Genomic DNA, 17561 nt, shown 5'->3' with positions numbered 1-17561 from the left:
TGAACCCTGACCTAGCATGGCTGTCTCTTTGAGTGAGAACTTAACCTGTTGTGACCACTCGAACAACCACCCTACTGCACCCCTCTTGGTATTAAACTTTGAATATTTTGGTTTTTCGGTATATATATTAATGTTACATGTCCAGGAATCAATAACCACACAACGCTCATCCCGAGGTCGAATTTGAAGAATTGTTTTTAACAATATCCAGCAGGCTTAGCAGCGATGACAAATTTAGAAGCGATATAAGTAATAAAATAAATGTGGGCAAAACCAGCAGGCAGCAAGAGCGACTAGGTCCAGGCATACAAATGACAAGCAGAAGGTTAGCAATATCTAGCAAAAGATAGTGAGTGCAGTCTCCCTACCAGGAGGCACAAGTTGCACCGACCAAAAGTAGGCCGCCTCTGCACCTTCAGGGTGGCCCTCGGACTAGGCCTTCACTGCACACTAAATGCCCAAAATGCCACTATAGCTCTAGACCGCAAAGTCCAGCTCATCACCTTGCATCACCAATACTCTGCCTGCTTCTTTCCCTCCCACCTCCTCCTTTCTGGATGGGGGGGGGGAGAATACAGCACCTGGCAGAAGAGTTTTACGCGTGCCAAACCAAATGCCCCCTCCACGAAGGACTCTCCTGTTGGATACTGACAACCCGAGTGCTATGGCTGGCTCGCACGCCGCAATTTAAGCCCTACCTCAGTGGGGCTGAGAGAGCTCTAGGGAACCAGAGTAGGCCATGGCACTGACGCTGAATCCTCTGGGCTTCAGACTCTAAACTCTGGTCTGGCTCATCCCAGGAGCACGGAGCACACTCGCCTGTCCCCTTTGCTCCACTCAAGCATAAAATCCGCTGTGTGGGGGGAGGGGGGTGGGACGCAATGTAGCATGGGGCTCAAAGACATGGAGCCCGAAGCTCACCGACTCCGTTTGCCTCACTCTGCTTCTCGCTGAAACTGGTGCCTGATGTCAAAAGGCGTGGCGGGTTCACTAAATGAAAATCTCTTGTCAGATTCTGTCCTGCAGGTCCTAGAAACAAAGGGTCTTTCTGTTGCCTAGAAACAAAATGCAGATCTAATAAGGAATAATATGGAACATTTTCCTGAGCTTCATTTCTCCCACTTAAAAAATGGCTGCATTTTTCAGTTTAAATATGACGCTGTGAGCAAGAGGTCTGCTGTTCGTAAATACGGCATTTGGAAATAGGAGGAGTGTGGCTCAATGGTTAGAGCGGCAGACCCTGATGCAGAGTTCTGACCAGAGTTCGATTCCCGCCTCGGTGGGGTCTCAGGTCAATTTCCTCGGACCTGTTAATTCTCGCCTCGGTGCCTATTCTAATCACGGGCACCACGCTGCAACTCTGGGCAATAGCTTGCTTAGCCTCCACACCGGCCCCAACAGCGCTAAGGATGCCTGGCTTCACCCTGGGGGTGCCCAGGAGTGGACACTTCACAGGGAAAGCCAGGAGGGGTTCCACAGCGGTATGAGTATCAGCGCCAGGAAGCCGAATAGGCGACACCGCAAGGTGACCATCTGGTGACGGTGCGCTCTATAAGTACCATGACATTTACATTTACATTTAGGATAAAATGAAGAGTTAACTTAATCATTAAGTGAAGACTTCATTTGAATTTTCTCCAATTTAAAAGCATTGAGAAACATAATTTGTTCTCATGCTCCAGTGTGTATTTGACAAGGACTTTTATTTAAAATTTAAGTATCTCCGTGCATCACCTCTGTGCCCTGGGTCATCTGACTTCAGGACTGCTTATTATCAGGCCCTGCTACCTGCAGTCTGAAGATGATGTAAAATACACCAACTTCCCATACATTTAAAAGGGAAATGTGACCTTGTACTGATTGAAAAATGAACTCAAGGCTGTGAGTTAATCTGAAGGAGTCTGTGAGTTACCTGTAGTTCACCATCAACTGGTTGGAGACACTTTGAACGGTTAACCCCTCCCACGCTCATGACGAGCGGTTCTCGTGTGCTCATGACGAGCTGAGCTCGTCATGACCGTTAGAACGCTCGCACGCTGGGAAAATTCCCCTGCTGTGCTAACGTTCTACACAAGCTGGTGTGCTCATGACGAGCTCAGCACGTCATGAGCACACGAGAACCGTGGCTCATGAGCACCGGGGCGCTGTGCGCGTCCCCCCAGCACGGTAGGGGAATGACCCCAGCAGCCAAGGGGTTAAAGAACTCTGAGTTTACGTGTAATATTCTATGCACACCAAGAGGTACTTTATCCCTTATGATATATAGCACACATCACCTTTCCCACAAACCACTTAAAAGCTTTGTCCGAAGCTCTTTCATATGAAAGAGCGATCATGTTTGCAAGAATGAGAATAAGAATAAAACCTCTAGTGCAAAGATAAACGCATCAAAAAACTGTTGGACATTTCCATACAAGTTGGTTAAAAAAAAAGCTGTTGTAGCTCAAAATATAGAAACATGCAGAACGATTCTAGTTCTTCTCTCTAAGTAGTGCAAAAAATAAACCAGCCATCTGCTTGCCTGTGCAAGCTATTAAAATAGAACAGAAGAAAGAAAAGCCACATTTGATTAGTTGCTTTAAACAGAGCTTGAATTATGCACTGTGGCCTGACCTGCCTTTCACTTCTGCTGGTGGCTCTGTCAGCAGGCATTATCTCTTGGAAACTCAACTGTAATAACCTTATAATAGTAGGGTTCTGATGTGTTTTCTTTATGATCGCCGACTTGGTGTGTCACAAGTCGCTGATTTATATAGAAATTAGTGATTGCTGTTTATATGGGGATTACATAATATTCTTTGTTATAGATTAATAGAGATGAGATACCCCCACTTGTCCTCTGTCATAGAATATGCAAGTTCCCAAGATACCTCTTGAAATCTGGGAGGGGGAGGGGTGTGTGTAATTGCCCATGTGTTAAAATATCTCTGCCCTCCAGGCAGCCACCATGCCTTCACATGCGATGACTGGGAACCTCAAAATGGAGAGGAGAAGAACCGTGTCAAAGTTCAGTTGCCCAAGTACTAGGGGCGTGGTCTGGTCGGGTGCCTTCTTGGGTGGTGTAAGCTAAATACCATTGACAAGTATGTCAGGGACAGGAATGCACAAGGGACAATGTTGTCACATACCATGATAAAATAGTTCCTAGTCACCCCCCACCTCTGCCCTATCCCACACCACTTCTTTCAAGCAGTACATAAACTTTTCTTCAGACCGTCTCTTCTGAGTGCAATACATATAAAATTATAGATGGATAACTGAAATATGGAGATTTTCTTTTTAGAAGAGGGGTTCTGAGTGACTTCAAACAGACAACACAAACAAAACAATGGTCTCATTAAGAGAGCACCCCCCTACTCCTGCCTTAGTCTTGTTCGTGCGGGTGGTAATTGTTTCTGGAACATGATACGTGTAACCACATGATGAGGCGATTATTTTTTTTTTTACCTCGGGAGGTTTATGTTTGGGGTATGCATTACTGCACTGTCACAATTTTGTGTTTTAAAAGGTGCAGAACACTTTTGTGACTTGAAATGACATTTTAATGTGTTGTGGGGAAGCAGATTATGTCATTTTGCACTTAGCGTGTGGTTGTGTAGAATGCGTGTATGACTCAGTTGGCATTAAATTATAACATTTATTCTGTGTGATTTTTTTTTTTTTTTTAACTTATGGCATTTTTTAAAGCTTTCCAACTTGACTGTTAGACTGCGTGCTTCCAGAAACAAAACTCGATTTAAAGCTATAATTACAATGACTTACTTTTCTGATTTGAACATTAGCTGTTGTTCGAGCTGATCAAACAAATTGCTTCTTTCCTTCAGGGTTGACCTTCTCTGTAATGCTGAAATAGGATCGTATGTATGAAGAGGGTCACCTCTGTGAGGGTTGTGATTTCAGTCCACGCCCTCCTGCGGCAGACGTGTTTTAGTTTCTGCTGTGTTGGCCCTTGACAGCACGATCGTTAAACCTTCACCTACATTACACACAATAAGCAGAACCACATTCAGTTCATGTTGGACAGGCCACGTGTAAGGCTTGCTCCCTCCCCGCACGACCAGGCCCGAGCCCCGCTCCTCAGGCGTTACACGCAACAACCACCCGTTTCCCGTCTCCTATAGGGCCCCTGCCCCTGAACATCTCCACATCGTGGGCCCGATTCCCTACCGACCCTCTCGCCCGGCCTGGGCGCCATCTTGGACACGGCACCACGAGGCCGCGTGGCCTCCGATCAACCCTAGCCCTGGGCCTGGCCAGGCCCCGACATCCCGGCACCACCATCCACCCAGGAGGTGAGCAGACTACTTGGCAGGTCAATGGGAGAAAGAGGTGTCGATGGCTCTCCCCCCGCCAGGTGCCGATCGCCCCCAGCTCCCCCAGGCGCTGGCTCCACCCCCCTGCTGGGTGTCTGGACTCCCTCATCCCGGACCTCCCGACCTCCCAGTGCGAGGGTCCGGACATCAAAGGGCGCCAGACCTATAACTGGCGCAGCTCCAGAGCAGGAAGGGAGTTGTATCCTGGAGTCGAGAGACGCAGTGAAGAACTCATCCTTGACGGACTACTGGCGCTGCCGTAGCCCTGCCTTGCGAACTACCGATCTGCCTGCTGGCGCTGCCGCGGCTCTCTGCACCCATCTTCATCGGGACCTGCTGGCTCCGCCGCGGACCGTCACTACCTTCAACCATCCCGGGACCTGCTGGCTCCGCCGCGGCCCGATCATCTAGAACGCCGAGCTCGAGGATTGTGAGCTAATTCATCTACCACCACATCCCCCAGAGTGGTAACGAGACTGTCCCGCTACCCACCTTACCCAACCAAGAGACTAGAATAGAGGGGACCCCGGAGTCCAGACCTCCTTGTACCACCTCACCGTACTTAAAGAATTGCTTATAAAGTAACGTTGAACCTTATCCTTGTGTGGTGTCCGTCAGTGGGGGGGAAGTTATTTGTCTGTACGATTGCTGGAGACGGATCTCCCCGGAGACCTCTCCCCTTATCCTCGGCCGACCCTCCCGGTCCGTCTAACATTGGTGGCCAGCGACGGGATCCGAATCAACGCGTAATCGTACAGAGAGTAGCTCACCCCACGACAAAACCACAATGTCAACCAAAGAAAGCGGATCCACCGAAAAATTCCAGATGGAGAAATTGGAAGAATACAGCCATCGTGAGTTGAAACAATTCTGCATTGAACTAGGTATCGCTACCACCGGTCTGAATACTAAAGACGATTTCAAGCACGCCATTGAGTCATGGGCAGAAACCGGGGCCGTCAGACCCCCGGACCAAAATCTCGCAACAGCAGAGGAAGACAGCACGGCTCCCGAGGAGCGAAGAACGGGTCTCTCGCAAGATGAGATCCAAGAACGAGAAAAAAACCGACTACATGAGCTAGAGATGGCCCGGCTCAAAATGGATGGCGAACTCAAATTAGCCGAACAGAAACTAAATCTGGAACATCTACGGCTCCGAGAAGAACGGGAAGAGAAACAGAGACAAAGAGAGCTTGAAGAGAAGAGACTGGCGTACGAACACGAACGCAAACTAGCTGAGATAGACTTACGCAAGCAGAACAAAGAATTAGGAGTGCCCGAGCAACCGCGCCCCCCGGGGGTGACAGAAAGGAAGGTACACATCCCCAAGGATGTCGTTCGAGAATATTTCCGAGAGGACGACATACAGCAATGGTTCAAGGCCTACGAGATCGCTATGACCTCCCACCGGATCGATCGAAGCGACTGGGGAGCCGGTCTATGGGGGAGGTTCGTCAATGAGGGTCGCGATGCCCTGCTACAGCTCCCAGACCATCTGATGACCTCCTATGACCACATGAAAGCTACCCTCCTCACCCGCTATGGGCTCACACCCGAAATGTACCGCCAGAGGTTCCGAAACTGCACTCGGATCCCGGGCACAACTTGGGTGGAATACGTCAACTATTTCAGCCGGGCCTTCGAGGGGTGGATCAAGGGAAGCAACGTAACGACTTACGAGCAACTCTTCAATCTCATGGTATGGGAGCATCTATCGAACAACTGCTTCGTCGAGCTCAGGCAGCACCTCCTCGACAGTAAATTAACTGATCCACGACAGCTTGCCGCCGAGGCTGACCGGTGGGAAATTACCCGAGTGGGCCGAACTGGGCCCCATGAACAGAACCGGAACAACCACGGTCAGCACCGTCCCCGAGGAGGAGGAGGGGGCCAGGGACGAGGGAGAGACAACGCCCCGGCCGCTCCCGCTACCAGCACCCCACCCCCGGCCACCCGGGGCAACACCCCGGCGCGGCCGGGATACAGAGCCAATGTCACGTGTCACCGATGCCAGCGAGTCGGCCACTACGCCAACGACCCGAATTGTCCACAGAGCCAGACTCCGAGACCCCGCCAGATGGCTGCCGCCGCCCTGGGGGAAGAACAAATCTACGAAGAACATGAGGAATGTGAGCAAGAACGCCAGGAATGGGAACCAGCCGCCATGGTGCTAGCGTGCCTAGGGGGAAGAGACATGGTCCCGCGGGTCCCCCTACCCGCCAACACCCGGAAGTACAGTCAATGGGTGAACATTAATGGACGCCGGGCCGAAGCCCTACGTGACACCGGGGCCAGTGTAACGGCCGTCCGATGTCACCTGGTGACCCCAGAACAGATTCTGCCGAACGTCCTCTGCCCTGTCCGTTCAGCCGACAATTCGGAGAGTCTATGTCGGATGGCTTGCGTCCCCTTCGAGTGGGGAGGAGTCTCCGGCATGTTGGAAGTGACGGTCCGAGATGATGCCCCCGTAGACTGTCTCCTGGGAAATGATCTTGAGAGTTCCCCGTGGGCCGCCGTAGAGAGGAGAGAGCACCTAGGGATGTTGGGCATCCCGGATTGGGCGTGCGTAACCACCCGGTCCATGGCTGCCCGTGCCATCCCCCGACCCGAAGAACCTGAATGGCCGGCACCTCCTCCCCCGGTCGCTCCAGACACCGACCGTGCCGTCACCCCAGAACAAACTCCCGAGGGGCTCGTTCAGCCTCAGGACCTTCCCGGCCTGGATCAGTGGCGTCAGGAGGGGGGGCCCACCCAAGAACAGTTTCGCCACGAGCAGAAGACCTGTCCCTCCCTCGAGGGACTCCGCCAACAAGCCCTCGCCCAGAGTGCAGGGGATACCTCCGGAACCCATTGGGTCTATTGGGACAATGACCTGTTGTACAGCGAACAGAGAATCGCAGAGTTAGGGGCCAGTCGAGTACTAGTGGTGCCCCTCCGCTTTAGAGACTTCTTGCTAAACCTGGCCCACGATGTCCCCCTGGCTGGCCACCTGGGTCAGGATAAAACCTACAGTCGCCTGGTGACCCACTTTTTCTGGCCCAAGATGAGGAACGACGTACTCCAACACTGCCGATCTTGCCCCACGTGCCAGGCCAGCGGGAAGAGCGGCCGCAAGCTTAAAGCCCCTCTGCAACCTTTTCCAGTGGTCACCACCCCGTTCGAGAGGGTGGGGATAGACATTGTGGGACCCCTGGACCCCCGTACAGCACAAGGACATCGGTTCATCCTAGTACTGGTGGACCACGCCACCCGCTACCCCGAGGCTGTTCCCCTGCGAACTGTGACAGCCCCGGTAGTCGGCCGGGCCTTGATGGGGATCTTCTCCCGGGTGGGCTTCCCCCGAGAAGTCGTCAGCGACCGGGGCACAAACTTTATTTCAAAATACATGAAGTCCCTCTGGCAACAGTGTGGGGTCACCTACCGATTCACGACCCCCTATCACCCTCAAGGAAACGGACTGGTTGAGCGGTTCAACCGCACGCTCAAAGGGATGATTGGGGGGTTGGAAGAGCCCCTCCGTCGCCAGTGGGATGTGCTACTACCGTGCCTTCTCTTTGCCTACCGAGAAGTCCCCCAGAAGTCCCTCGGCTTCAGCCCGTTCGAACTCTTGTATGGGCACCCGGTGCGGGGGCCGCTCAGCCTAGTCAAAGAGGGCTGGGAAATGCCCCCTCTAAAGAACCCTCCAGATGTTTTCAAGTACCTCCTAACCCTCCGCAACCAGACCAGACGGTTCAGAGAGATGGCAAAAGCAAACCTGGAGGCCAGTCAGGAGGACATGAAAAGGTGGTACGATCAGAATGCATCCTCCATCGAATTTGAACCCGGCCAACAAGTGTGGGTAATGTCTCCCACCGAACCATGCGCCCTGCAAGACAAATGGACGGGGCCCTTCAAAGTAATCGAGCGCAAGAGCCCTGTCACCTATCTCATCGATATGGAATCTTCACGAAACCCTCTCCGGGTCCTCCATGCTAATAGACTTAAACCCCACTTTGTACGCTCAGAGCTCAGCCTCTTGATGGCAACCGACAATGGAACCGAGGAGGACTCCGAACCCCTCCCTGACCTCCTACGGTCTCGGGAGAAGGACGGCTCCGTGGACGGGGTCCGACTCTCGGAGGCCCTCACCCTGGAACAGCGCCAAGGCTGCCGAGACCTCCTGCTGCAGTTCGCCACCCTGTTCTCCCTCACCCCAGGGGTCACCCCCTGGTGCTTACACGACGTGGACACTGGAGACAGTCCCCCTGTCCGCCATCGGGCCTACCGCGTACCAGATCGGGTACGGGCCTGCATCCAAGAGGAGGTGGCCAAGATGCTCACGCTCGGGGTCATCGAGCCCTCAGACAGCCCCTGGGCCAGCCCAGTGGTACTGGTCCCCAAAACGGCCGCCCCCGGCGCCACGCCGGAGCTTCGGTTCTGCGTCGACTACCGGGGCTTGAATGCGGTCACCAGAACAGACGCACACCCCATCCCCCGAGCAGATGAACTAATCGACCGCATGGGAGCTGCCCGCTACCTCAGCATCTTCGACCTGACAGCGGGCTACTGGCAGATCGGTCTCACACCCCGGGCCCAAGAACGATCTGCATTCTCCACTCCTGATGGCCACTATCACTTCAAGGTCATGCCATTCGGCATGAAGAATGCCCCAGCAACATTTCAGCGGCTAGTGAACCAGGTCCTGGCAGGACTCGAAGAATTCAGCGCCGCCTACCTGGACGATATCGCTGTGTACAGCCGCCACTGGTCCGACCACCTCCACCACCTCCGAGAGGTGCTACAGGCCCTCCAACGAGCTGGCCTCACGATCAAGGCCAGCAAATGCCAAATTGGCCAGGGGTCCGTGACCTATCTCGGGCACCAGGTGGGAAGCGGTCTGGTGGCCCCTTTGCAACTCAAGATCGCTGCCATCCAGTCGTGGCAGCCCCCCATCACCCAGACCGAGGTCCGCGCCTTCTTGGGACTCACAGGCTACTACCGGCGGTTCGTGAGGGACTATGGCAGCATTGTAGGGCCCCTCACGGAACTCACATCCAAAAACCAACCCAAGAAGGTCAACTGGACCCCAGACTGTCAAGCGGCCTTCGAGAAGCTGAAGGCCGCCATGTGCTCCGCCCCGGTGCTCCAGGCCCCCGACTACAGTCGGGAATTTATCGTCCAAACAGATGCCTCCGACCATGGCGTTGGGGCCGTCCTTTCCCAGCTGAACCCCGAAGGACTTGACCAGCCAGTGGCTTTCATCAGCAGACGGCTCCTGGCCCGAGAACAACGCTGGAGCACCATCGAGAGGGAGGCCTTCGCCGTGGTGTGGGCCCTCAAAAAGCTCCGGCCTTATCTCTTCGGCACCCACTTCCGGGTCCAGACCGATCATCGACCCCTGCAATGGCTAATGCAGATGCGGGGGGAAAACCCGAAACTACTACGTTGGTCCATCTCCCTGCAGGGGATGGACTTCACTGTGGAACATCGACCCGGGCAAGACCACGCCAACGCAGATGGCCTGTCACGCTTTTTCCGCCTCGACGAGGAGAGTCCCCAAGAGGATGGGTGACTCTCCCCGCCTTCAGCTGGGGGGGACGCATGTTGGACAGGCCACGTGTAAGGCTTGCTCCCTCCCCGCACGACCAGGCCCGAGCCCCGCTCCTCAGGCGTTACACGCAACAACCACCCGTTTCCCATCTCCTATAGGGCCCCTGCCCCTGAACATCTCCACATCGTGGGCCCGATTCCCTACCGACCCTCTCGCCCGGCCTGGGCGCCATCTTGGACACGGCACCACGAGGCCGCGTGGCCTCCGATCAACCCTAGCCCTGGGCCTGGCCAGGCCCCGACATCCCGGCACCACCATCCACCCAGGAGGTGAGCAGACTACTTGGCAGGTCAATGGGAGAAAGAGGTGTCGATGGCTCTCCCCCCGCCAGGTGCCGATCGCCCCCAGCTCCCCCAGGCGCTGGCTCCACCCCCCTGCTGGGTGTCTGGACTCCCTCATCCCGGACCTCCCGACCTCCCAGTGCGAGGGTCCGGACATCAAAGGGCGCCAGACCTATAACTGGCGCAGCTCCAGAGCAGGAAGGGAGTTGTATCCTGGAGTCGAGAGACGCAGTGAAGAACTCATCCTTGACGGACTACTGGCGCTGCCGTAGCCCTGCCTTGCGAACTACCGATCTGCCTGCTGGCGCTGCCGCGGCTCTCTGCACCCATCTTCATCGGGACCTGCTGGCTCCGCCGCGGACCGTCACTACCTTCAACCATCCCGGGACCTGCTGGCTCCGCCGCGGCCCGATCATCTAGAACGCCGAGCTCGAGGATTGTGAGCTAATTCATCTACCACCACATCCCCCAGAGTGGTAACGAGACTGTCCCGCTACCCACCTTACCCAACCAAGAGACTAGAATAGAGGGGACCCCGGAGTCCAGACCTCCTTGTACCACCTCACCGTACTTAAAGAATTGCTTATAAAGTAACGTTGAACCTTATCCTTGTGTGGTGTCCGTCAGTGGGGGGGAAGTTATTTGTCTGTACGATTGCTGGAGACGGATCTCCCCGGAGACCTCTCCCCTTATCCTCGGCCGACCCTCCCGGTCCGTCTAACAGTTCATTTTTCTGTACTATTTTCCAGGGAGCTGTGAACGTGCAATTTGATATATTATTTCAACATTTTCAATGTCCTCAGTGTGCTAAAGCATACCCTTTAAACATTTTTTTTTAAATATATGCCCTAGTCATTTAAATCTGGCCTGTTTTAAAATTGAGAATGTGTGAGACCAGTACCGCTGAATATTGTCCTGTAAAGTGGACACTGACTGCACGTATTTAATATCTGTGGCGCTCATAAAAGGCTAAGGCTGCCCTTGTCGTTTACAGAAATTGCTTCCCGCACTTAACCGCCAGCAAAAGCTTAGTTGCAATATCATCTTTTTCCTCCTCCTACGTTCTGAGAAAAGTCTCCAAACATCTGGCGGACAAAAATGGAAATGGTAAAAACAAAGCTCAGCCTTGGTGCAAACGGCTGCATACAACAGAATATTAAATTCAAGAATTGAATCTCTAAAATGGGACCGCAAGAATGACTAGTTAAGATTACAGTTCTAAAGGGTATTCATATAAGCATTAATAATTTGGCATGTTATTTACACACCTGTGAGGAGAAGCATTTAGTCTTGTATTCTATACTTGGTACAAATTGCCTTCACTTAGGATGTTCTTGCAGCCTATATAGAATATCAGGGCCGCATGGCCATGGTCACTTGTGCTTCACCATTTTGTCACAGGTCAGAAAGGGTGAGAATAAACTTTACCTCTCTGGCTGCGGGTAGTGACCAGAAAGTCTCCAAACATTAGTTGGGATAAAACTTCCAACACACCACATGGCCCAAGGCTGTCCATTGTATCTCTGGCTCCTTTTCTGCCCCAGGCTTAGTTTTGCCCTTCATGTTGGCATACCAGAACCCGAAGCTGGTGTGCCTGTAGAAATGGGAGCCTGCTGCCCTCACTCTTCTGCATCTAGTGCAGCTTTTTCCCTGACCATGGAGAGCAGGCAAAATACTTCAGCGCAGGGTGTATACTGTTAACATATTGCTGCAATCGCTGGAGCAGGCCTGGCTCAAGTTTCTCTGGAACTTCCAGATTACCAACAGACGTTTTATCGAGTGGGAAGTACCTGCAGAACAATGGGAGGCTGGGCATGAATGGTGCTCTTTCAGCGATCACTGCAGAATTGGAAGGACATGGCCTGTACCAGGGGTTCAACCCACCATTGGAGCTGCAGAGGGGTAGGCTCGGATCCCCCAACAAGCTAATAGTATGCAGGCTGTTAGGACAGCGGAAAAGTGAAAGTTTGCAGGGGTGGGTGGACACCGGGCTCATTCTGCTGAGAGGTAAACTTTCCTTCTTTTGAAGGGCAACCCTGAACACCTCCTCGCAAAATCAGATCAAGCACACAAACTTATTATGGATTCTTTTGCTAAAATGTTCATTAGAAACATTCAAAACCAGCTGATCCAAATGTGTTTATGTAAAGATGGCTTTTTAAGAAACTATGCTCGCTAGAAAACTGTAGCACATCGCCTTTTTATCTGTGTACATTGGTGGCAGAAAGAAGCCTGTTCTTTGCAGACGGGCAAGAAAGTCTCTTAAAATCGACACTTAAGTATTCACGTCGCGTCTTGTGAGAACTTTCTGAAAGTCCTTAAAATAATATAGAGCCTCTGGTTGCACAAACGTGCATGAAAGCAGTACAGATTCAAGGGAAAAAAAGACGTCTGTGAACCTTTGTGTTACGAGCTGGCGTGTTTATTTGAGGCCAGAGCTCACGGTCGCACAGGAAGCCGCAAGTGGCTGATTGAAGATCAGCTGACTCGTACAAAAGGTCACTGGCGGGCTCTTAAGGGCTTCTCAGGGCTGGAATGTTAGTCCTTCATAAATCAGGACGAAAAACGTTGGTTTGGTTCTGCTGAATATTTCGGATTTCCCAAGAACTGGTGATCAGATGAAAATAAATATATACTTTGTGTTTAACCCAACTCCAAGTGAGATCCCGCTGCACTACCACCCTGATATATATTCCAGTTCCCGTCACATATGCTAGTTATGTTCTGTTCTCCGCATTCATATACGGCTCATAATTGCCATTTGTATGGTTTTGCAGTACTCTCCACACAAACGTACGTTTATATCCTTACTGGATCCAGTCTCGGGTTGTACTAAAAATCCACTGCTTGCTTCTACTCGCTATAAATCTGCTGCCCTATGCACCATGCCTTTCTGCTCTGTTATTGTTTTTCTGGATGATGGGAGTCATGGTATCTTCTTGGCATTTCTCAATTTTCGTAAATGGTGGATCCTGGTGTGACCCTGTTACACACCAACTTATCGATAATTCTTTTGAATGAATGAGCTGTATGATTTTGTTGCTTCTATCGATTCTCTAGGGTGAAGAGTATCCATTTGGTTTTGTTATTGGGGTCCAATAGCTGTATGGCTCGTGTGCTGAGTTGCATAGGTGCTGTGAACTGTCCCATGTGTTCTGTTGTGTTTGTGAGCAGTGGTTGTGGGAATGGGTTGTACTGTTGGGGAGCATCAGTTTACCACCTGTATGTCTGAGGCATGTTTAACAGTTGCTGACAGCCTCTCTCAAAGACGTCCAACAATTCCTAAAATGCTACCATCTCACTAGATGCCCCATAGTAATTTGCAGGATGCCTCTTTGGGTATCTGACTGGTAAAAGAGCAGGCAAGGTAGAAGCCATGATGGTGAAATAAATCTGGACCTGCAAGAGTTGGATATATGTTCCATCGAGCCCTTGGCAGACAAGGGACCACCACCTCACACCCTCTGCACAATGTCGGTCCATTAATGCAAGACTCATAGACTTAAAATTTTGTGATGCAGGAGTAGGCGTGGAAGCAAAAGGAGTGGACTGGTTATTTCCTTGTTTTGTGGCTTCTGAGAGGTGTGCACTTGGTCGTGGGATTGGATCGGGATATAACATCTTGTTCATTTCCTCCTATTGTACAAAATAAGTTCTAACTGGGCACTCTGTCAGAAAAAAAAACCTGACTGCTTTTAAAATAACTTGTTAGATCATATCAGCAGAAGCCATCCACAGACTAACGTAAAATAAACTTGTCCCATAAACAGTCTTAATCGTACAAGTCCTTCCAACATTGAACGTATGATAACTCATGGTGTTTTGTGGAGACCTCCTATAATCCCTTTTCAAGAAGAAATTATCAACATTAAAACTTGTATACCCATCTCTCATTTAACTGGTCAAACACAGTAGTCCTAATTCACACATCCAATCTAATTTACCATAATCAGCCAAATGAACACAGAGGCAACCCAACTTGAAAATAGCCTTCTCTAGTACTCTGGACACTTACACTTGTGAAGACCCAGATCCTAAATGTAACTCCGATGTAAGGAGTAGGTAAGGTGACATCTACAACCAAAATTATATAATTGCAGAGGAGTTCTTCTGGGCTACAATATAATCTGCAAATCCCTAGTTGGGCAGAATGCAATGAGTCAGTTTCACATAGTACAGACAACACAGATATATACATCGAAAATACAATCCGCCTCTCCTTTGAGAACTTTACTATGAGGATGATGTGGGGGGGGGGGCGCAGATGTCAGAAGGACAGTACTAAATGTAAAATTCTTGTGAGATATCATGGCATGACTTGTATGTCCGTAAAAGCAGATTATGCAATTTGCATTGTGGAAACACCAAATCCATGATCTCTTCAAAATATTCTGTGAGTTCACTGAACCAGGTTGCATTTGCCACCACTGTGAGGAGCTCCTCATTTTCAAGATTATTTTTGCACCAGCTAAACCCTGCATTTCCACCTACAGTTCCCACTTGTCTGCACTCATTCCCTCAGCTGAGCCAGCAGCAAATGCAAGAAACATTTGAGAAAATGAAGCCCTCCATTATGCCAGCAGATTCCCGCCCAGCAGCGATTAGCAAATATAGTAGGGATACTGATACTTAAGCCCCTTACATCACAGAACTCTCAAGTACATCAGGCAAGGTAAATTTTCAGTGGCTAGGCATCCATGAAACCCGCTACCCAAAAAGCAGATCGCGGACTCTGTGGAGCCAACCATTACCAACCCATATCAAATCTCCCATTTCCTAGTAAGGTCCTGGAAGCCAAGATCATGTAAAAAGTGCCTTCATTTCATGGACAATACTTAAATGAGAGCCGTTCTTAGTCTTTGCTCTGCCATCCGGTCTTTAGTGGACTTTAATCATTTTAGCCAAAGCATGTGTTGACATAAAAAGATGGCATACACCATGCACATACAGATAGTAAATTATCTTTGCCATATGAATGGATCTGCTGTTTATTACCTGGTCGAGTTGTATGTGTCCAATACACCAGAATGAACATTTAGATAAACTACGGTGTTGCTCTGACTCCGAGCTTTCCTGATGGAGAGTTTGGGCTTCTCTGTCGTCATCTTTGACCTGTGGTTCTGATTTCAAGGCTGATCCAGCACACCCAGCATTGAGAAGATGCGTTGGTGACCTGTTCAGTGCGATACATGTAAATGGCTCTATTCAATCTGTCTAAATAAATAATCCTATATAATTATAACTTAGTGTAGGTATTGGGGTGTAAAACGATGTGACTGTGTACATTTCGGCTTTTTCAACTTTATTTTTCTCAATGTTTGAGTCAAACCGTAGCCGTTTCTAAATGTGACTTTTCAACTGTCAACCTAGAGTCAAGTGATTACAACAAATTCCTTTGTTTGCGTTTTCCTGTTTGATGCACCTAGACTAGTATTGAAATCATTGGCCTCAATTAAATGTGGTGCAACCCATCCATAATAATTTCCACCAGGGAGATCATTATGCCAGCTCACCTACCTGGGTTTTGTCCACCAAGTGTGATTTCTGTTGGACTTTGGCTCGTTTTATTCCATAGTTTTGGGGTGAGGTGGCAAACGCTGTGGGGAGGCGGGAAGGGTAGTGCACACACACATCAGGCATTTTACCTAATGTCCCTTGGAAAGTTATGGCAGGGGTATTTTTCGACGCCTATTGAATGAATTAATTCCACCCACGCACCTTTTAGTGGCCTACCTCTTGGAAACCTTTACTCTGTAAAATAGTGAATTCACTTTCTCGTTTCAGGTTCCGGTCGCCTGCAAATCGTGCCCTTGCGGTTACATATTTATCAGCCGAAAGCTCTTAAACGCCAAACACAAAGACAAATCCTCCCACATCGCAGGTAACCAGACAACCAGAAGTGTTTGACTTTGCCCTTGTGTTTCCATTTGGTGGAAGAAATGAAATCCCAGGGATGGGGCCGGGGTTATTTGTGCTCAGAACACTGAAATTGGAAACTCTTTCAGCACAAAGGAGAGAGCTGTATTTACAGAACGGAGTTTATCTGCCCACATGGGGAGCGGGTGGAGTGATTCCGAAACGAAGCGATAGAACGTGTTTTTCCACTAACTGTAGTTCTGTGTATGGAAGCAGTTGTAATGAATATTCGCGTTAACCCTGCAGCTGTTTGTTCTTTGCTGAATGCATGTCGTTTATTGCTTCCTGAGTTTGATGGCACAGGGGCTGCCTGCTTTTACGTGGATTCCGCCTTTGCGGCTCCCACGCAGGGGGTGGATTTCCTTCCATGGCGCGTGAGAATGGAGACGGGTCCGATCCTGTTTCTAGAAGGGCTGGTTTTATTGCAGCGCAGTTTGGTGCAGCTAGTAACCAATTTCCATTGTTAATACATGTTTTTGTGAACCCATCCCTGATACTCGCCCATATCTACGTACTGTGACATCTTTCACCCATCTTCTCTGTACCCCCCTCCAACTTCTACCCTCCTTCTCCAGAAGTCACTGTACCCCCTCCTTCACGCATAGCCCCCACCCCGCCAGCGTAATTTCGAGGATTTTGCTAATTTAATCCCGATGTTAACTATATTGATTTTATACGTCATAGGTGAAGATGCGTTTATTTTCCCAAAGGCTCCCTTGATGGTGGGGGGGGGGGGGCTGGGCAAATGCCCCCTCTGCCCATGCCTTGAAGCGTCTCTCCACCCCACCTATTTTCAGCATCCATTTGCCCTCCTCACACTCAAGTTGCCCATTCGCTCTGAATTCTCCTGCACTTTCTGCCCACCACCTACCTTTGCTGTTGCTACCCTTCTTGCCTCCTTGTGGCACGTGGCCTTGCTTCCTGGGCAAGAGAGCTCCCTTATGTGCTTGCACGTCTGCCACATTTTGGCATGCTTTCCCTCTGCTTGTTTTTTCATTCTTTCTCTTTGTGCTCCTTCTCTCTGTGCCTTTGGTTTATATTCTCACCTTAATCCACTTGTGTTCCCCTTCCTTCCGACCCACACTTTGTTCTGTGTACTAGCCGTGTCCAACCAACTAAGCTGCAGACTTTGTATCTAGGAAACCAGGGATTGAATCTTGAATTCTGCACTGAAGCAAACCGTGTGATGCTTGAAAAACCACATGATCTCCCAGCATCTCGGTTCCGTTCTTTAAATAACTGTGACGCCTAGAGGCAAATCATTATGTATTGTGCACTATGCAAGGACATTTATTCCCTTCACTGCGTTCTCCTTCTGCACTTTCATATTCCACCCTCAAACAGCTCCTGCTCAGATCCAACCTTCCTGTGAGACGTTTCCAGACCCTCTTCTGCACAGTGTATCCCCCCCTCTCTTGTCACCCTGTTCCACCATTCTCTTTGTGTTTTTGTTTTGTTGCT

The 17561-nt window shown here is 50.5% G+C and overlaps 1 protein-coding gene across 1 annotated transcript in view; it reads left to right on the top strand.

The window, feature by feature from the left end:
- C12H16orf87 (chromosome 12 C16orf87 homolog) overlaps window positions 1-17561 on the top strand; it is a 75981-nt gene that overhangs the window by 14557 nt on the left and 43863 nt on the right. Inside the window, exon 2 of the mRNA XM_078670926.1 lies at window positions 15969-16065. Within this exon, the coding sequence (XP_078527052.1) occupies window positions 15969-16065 (97 nt within the window). The remainder of the gene's footprint in view (window positions 1-15968; window positions 16066-17561) is intronic.

Source organism: Lissotriton helveticus, chromosome 12 (assembly GCF_964261635.1).
Source record: "Lissotriton helveticus chromosome 12, aLisHel1.1, whole genome shotgun sequence".
Lineage (NCBI taxonomy): Eukaryota > Metazoa > Chordata > Amphibia > Caudata > Salamandridae > Lissotriton > Lissotriton helveticus.
The sequence above is the reverse complement of the archived record's forward strand: the minus strand, read 5'-3'. Positions and strand labels throughout refer to the sequence as shown.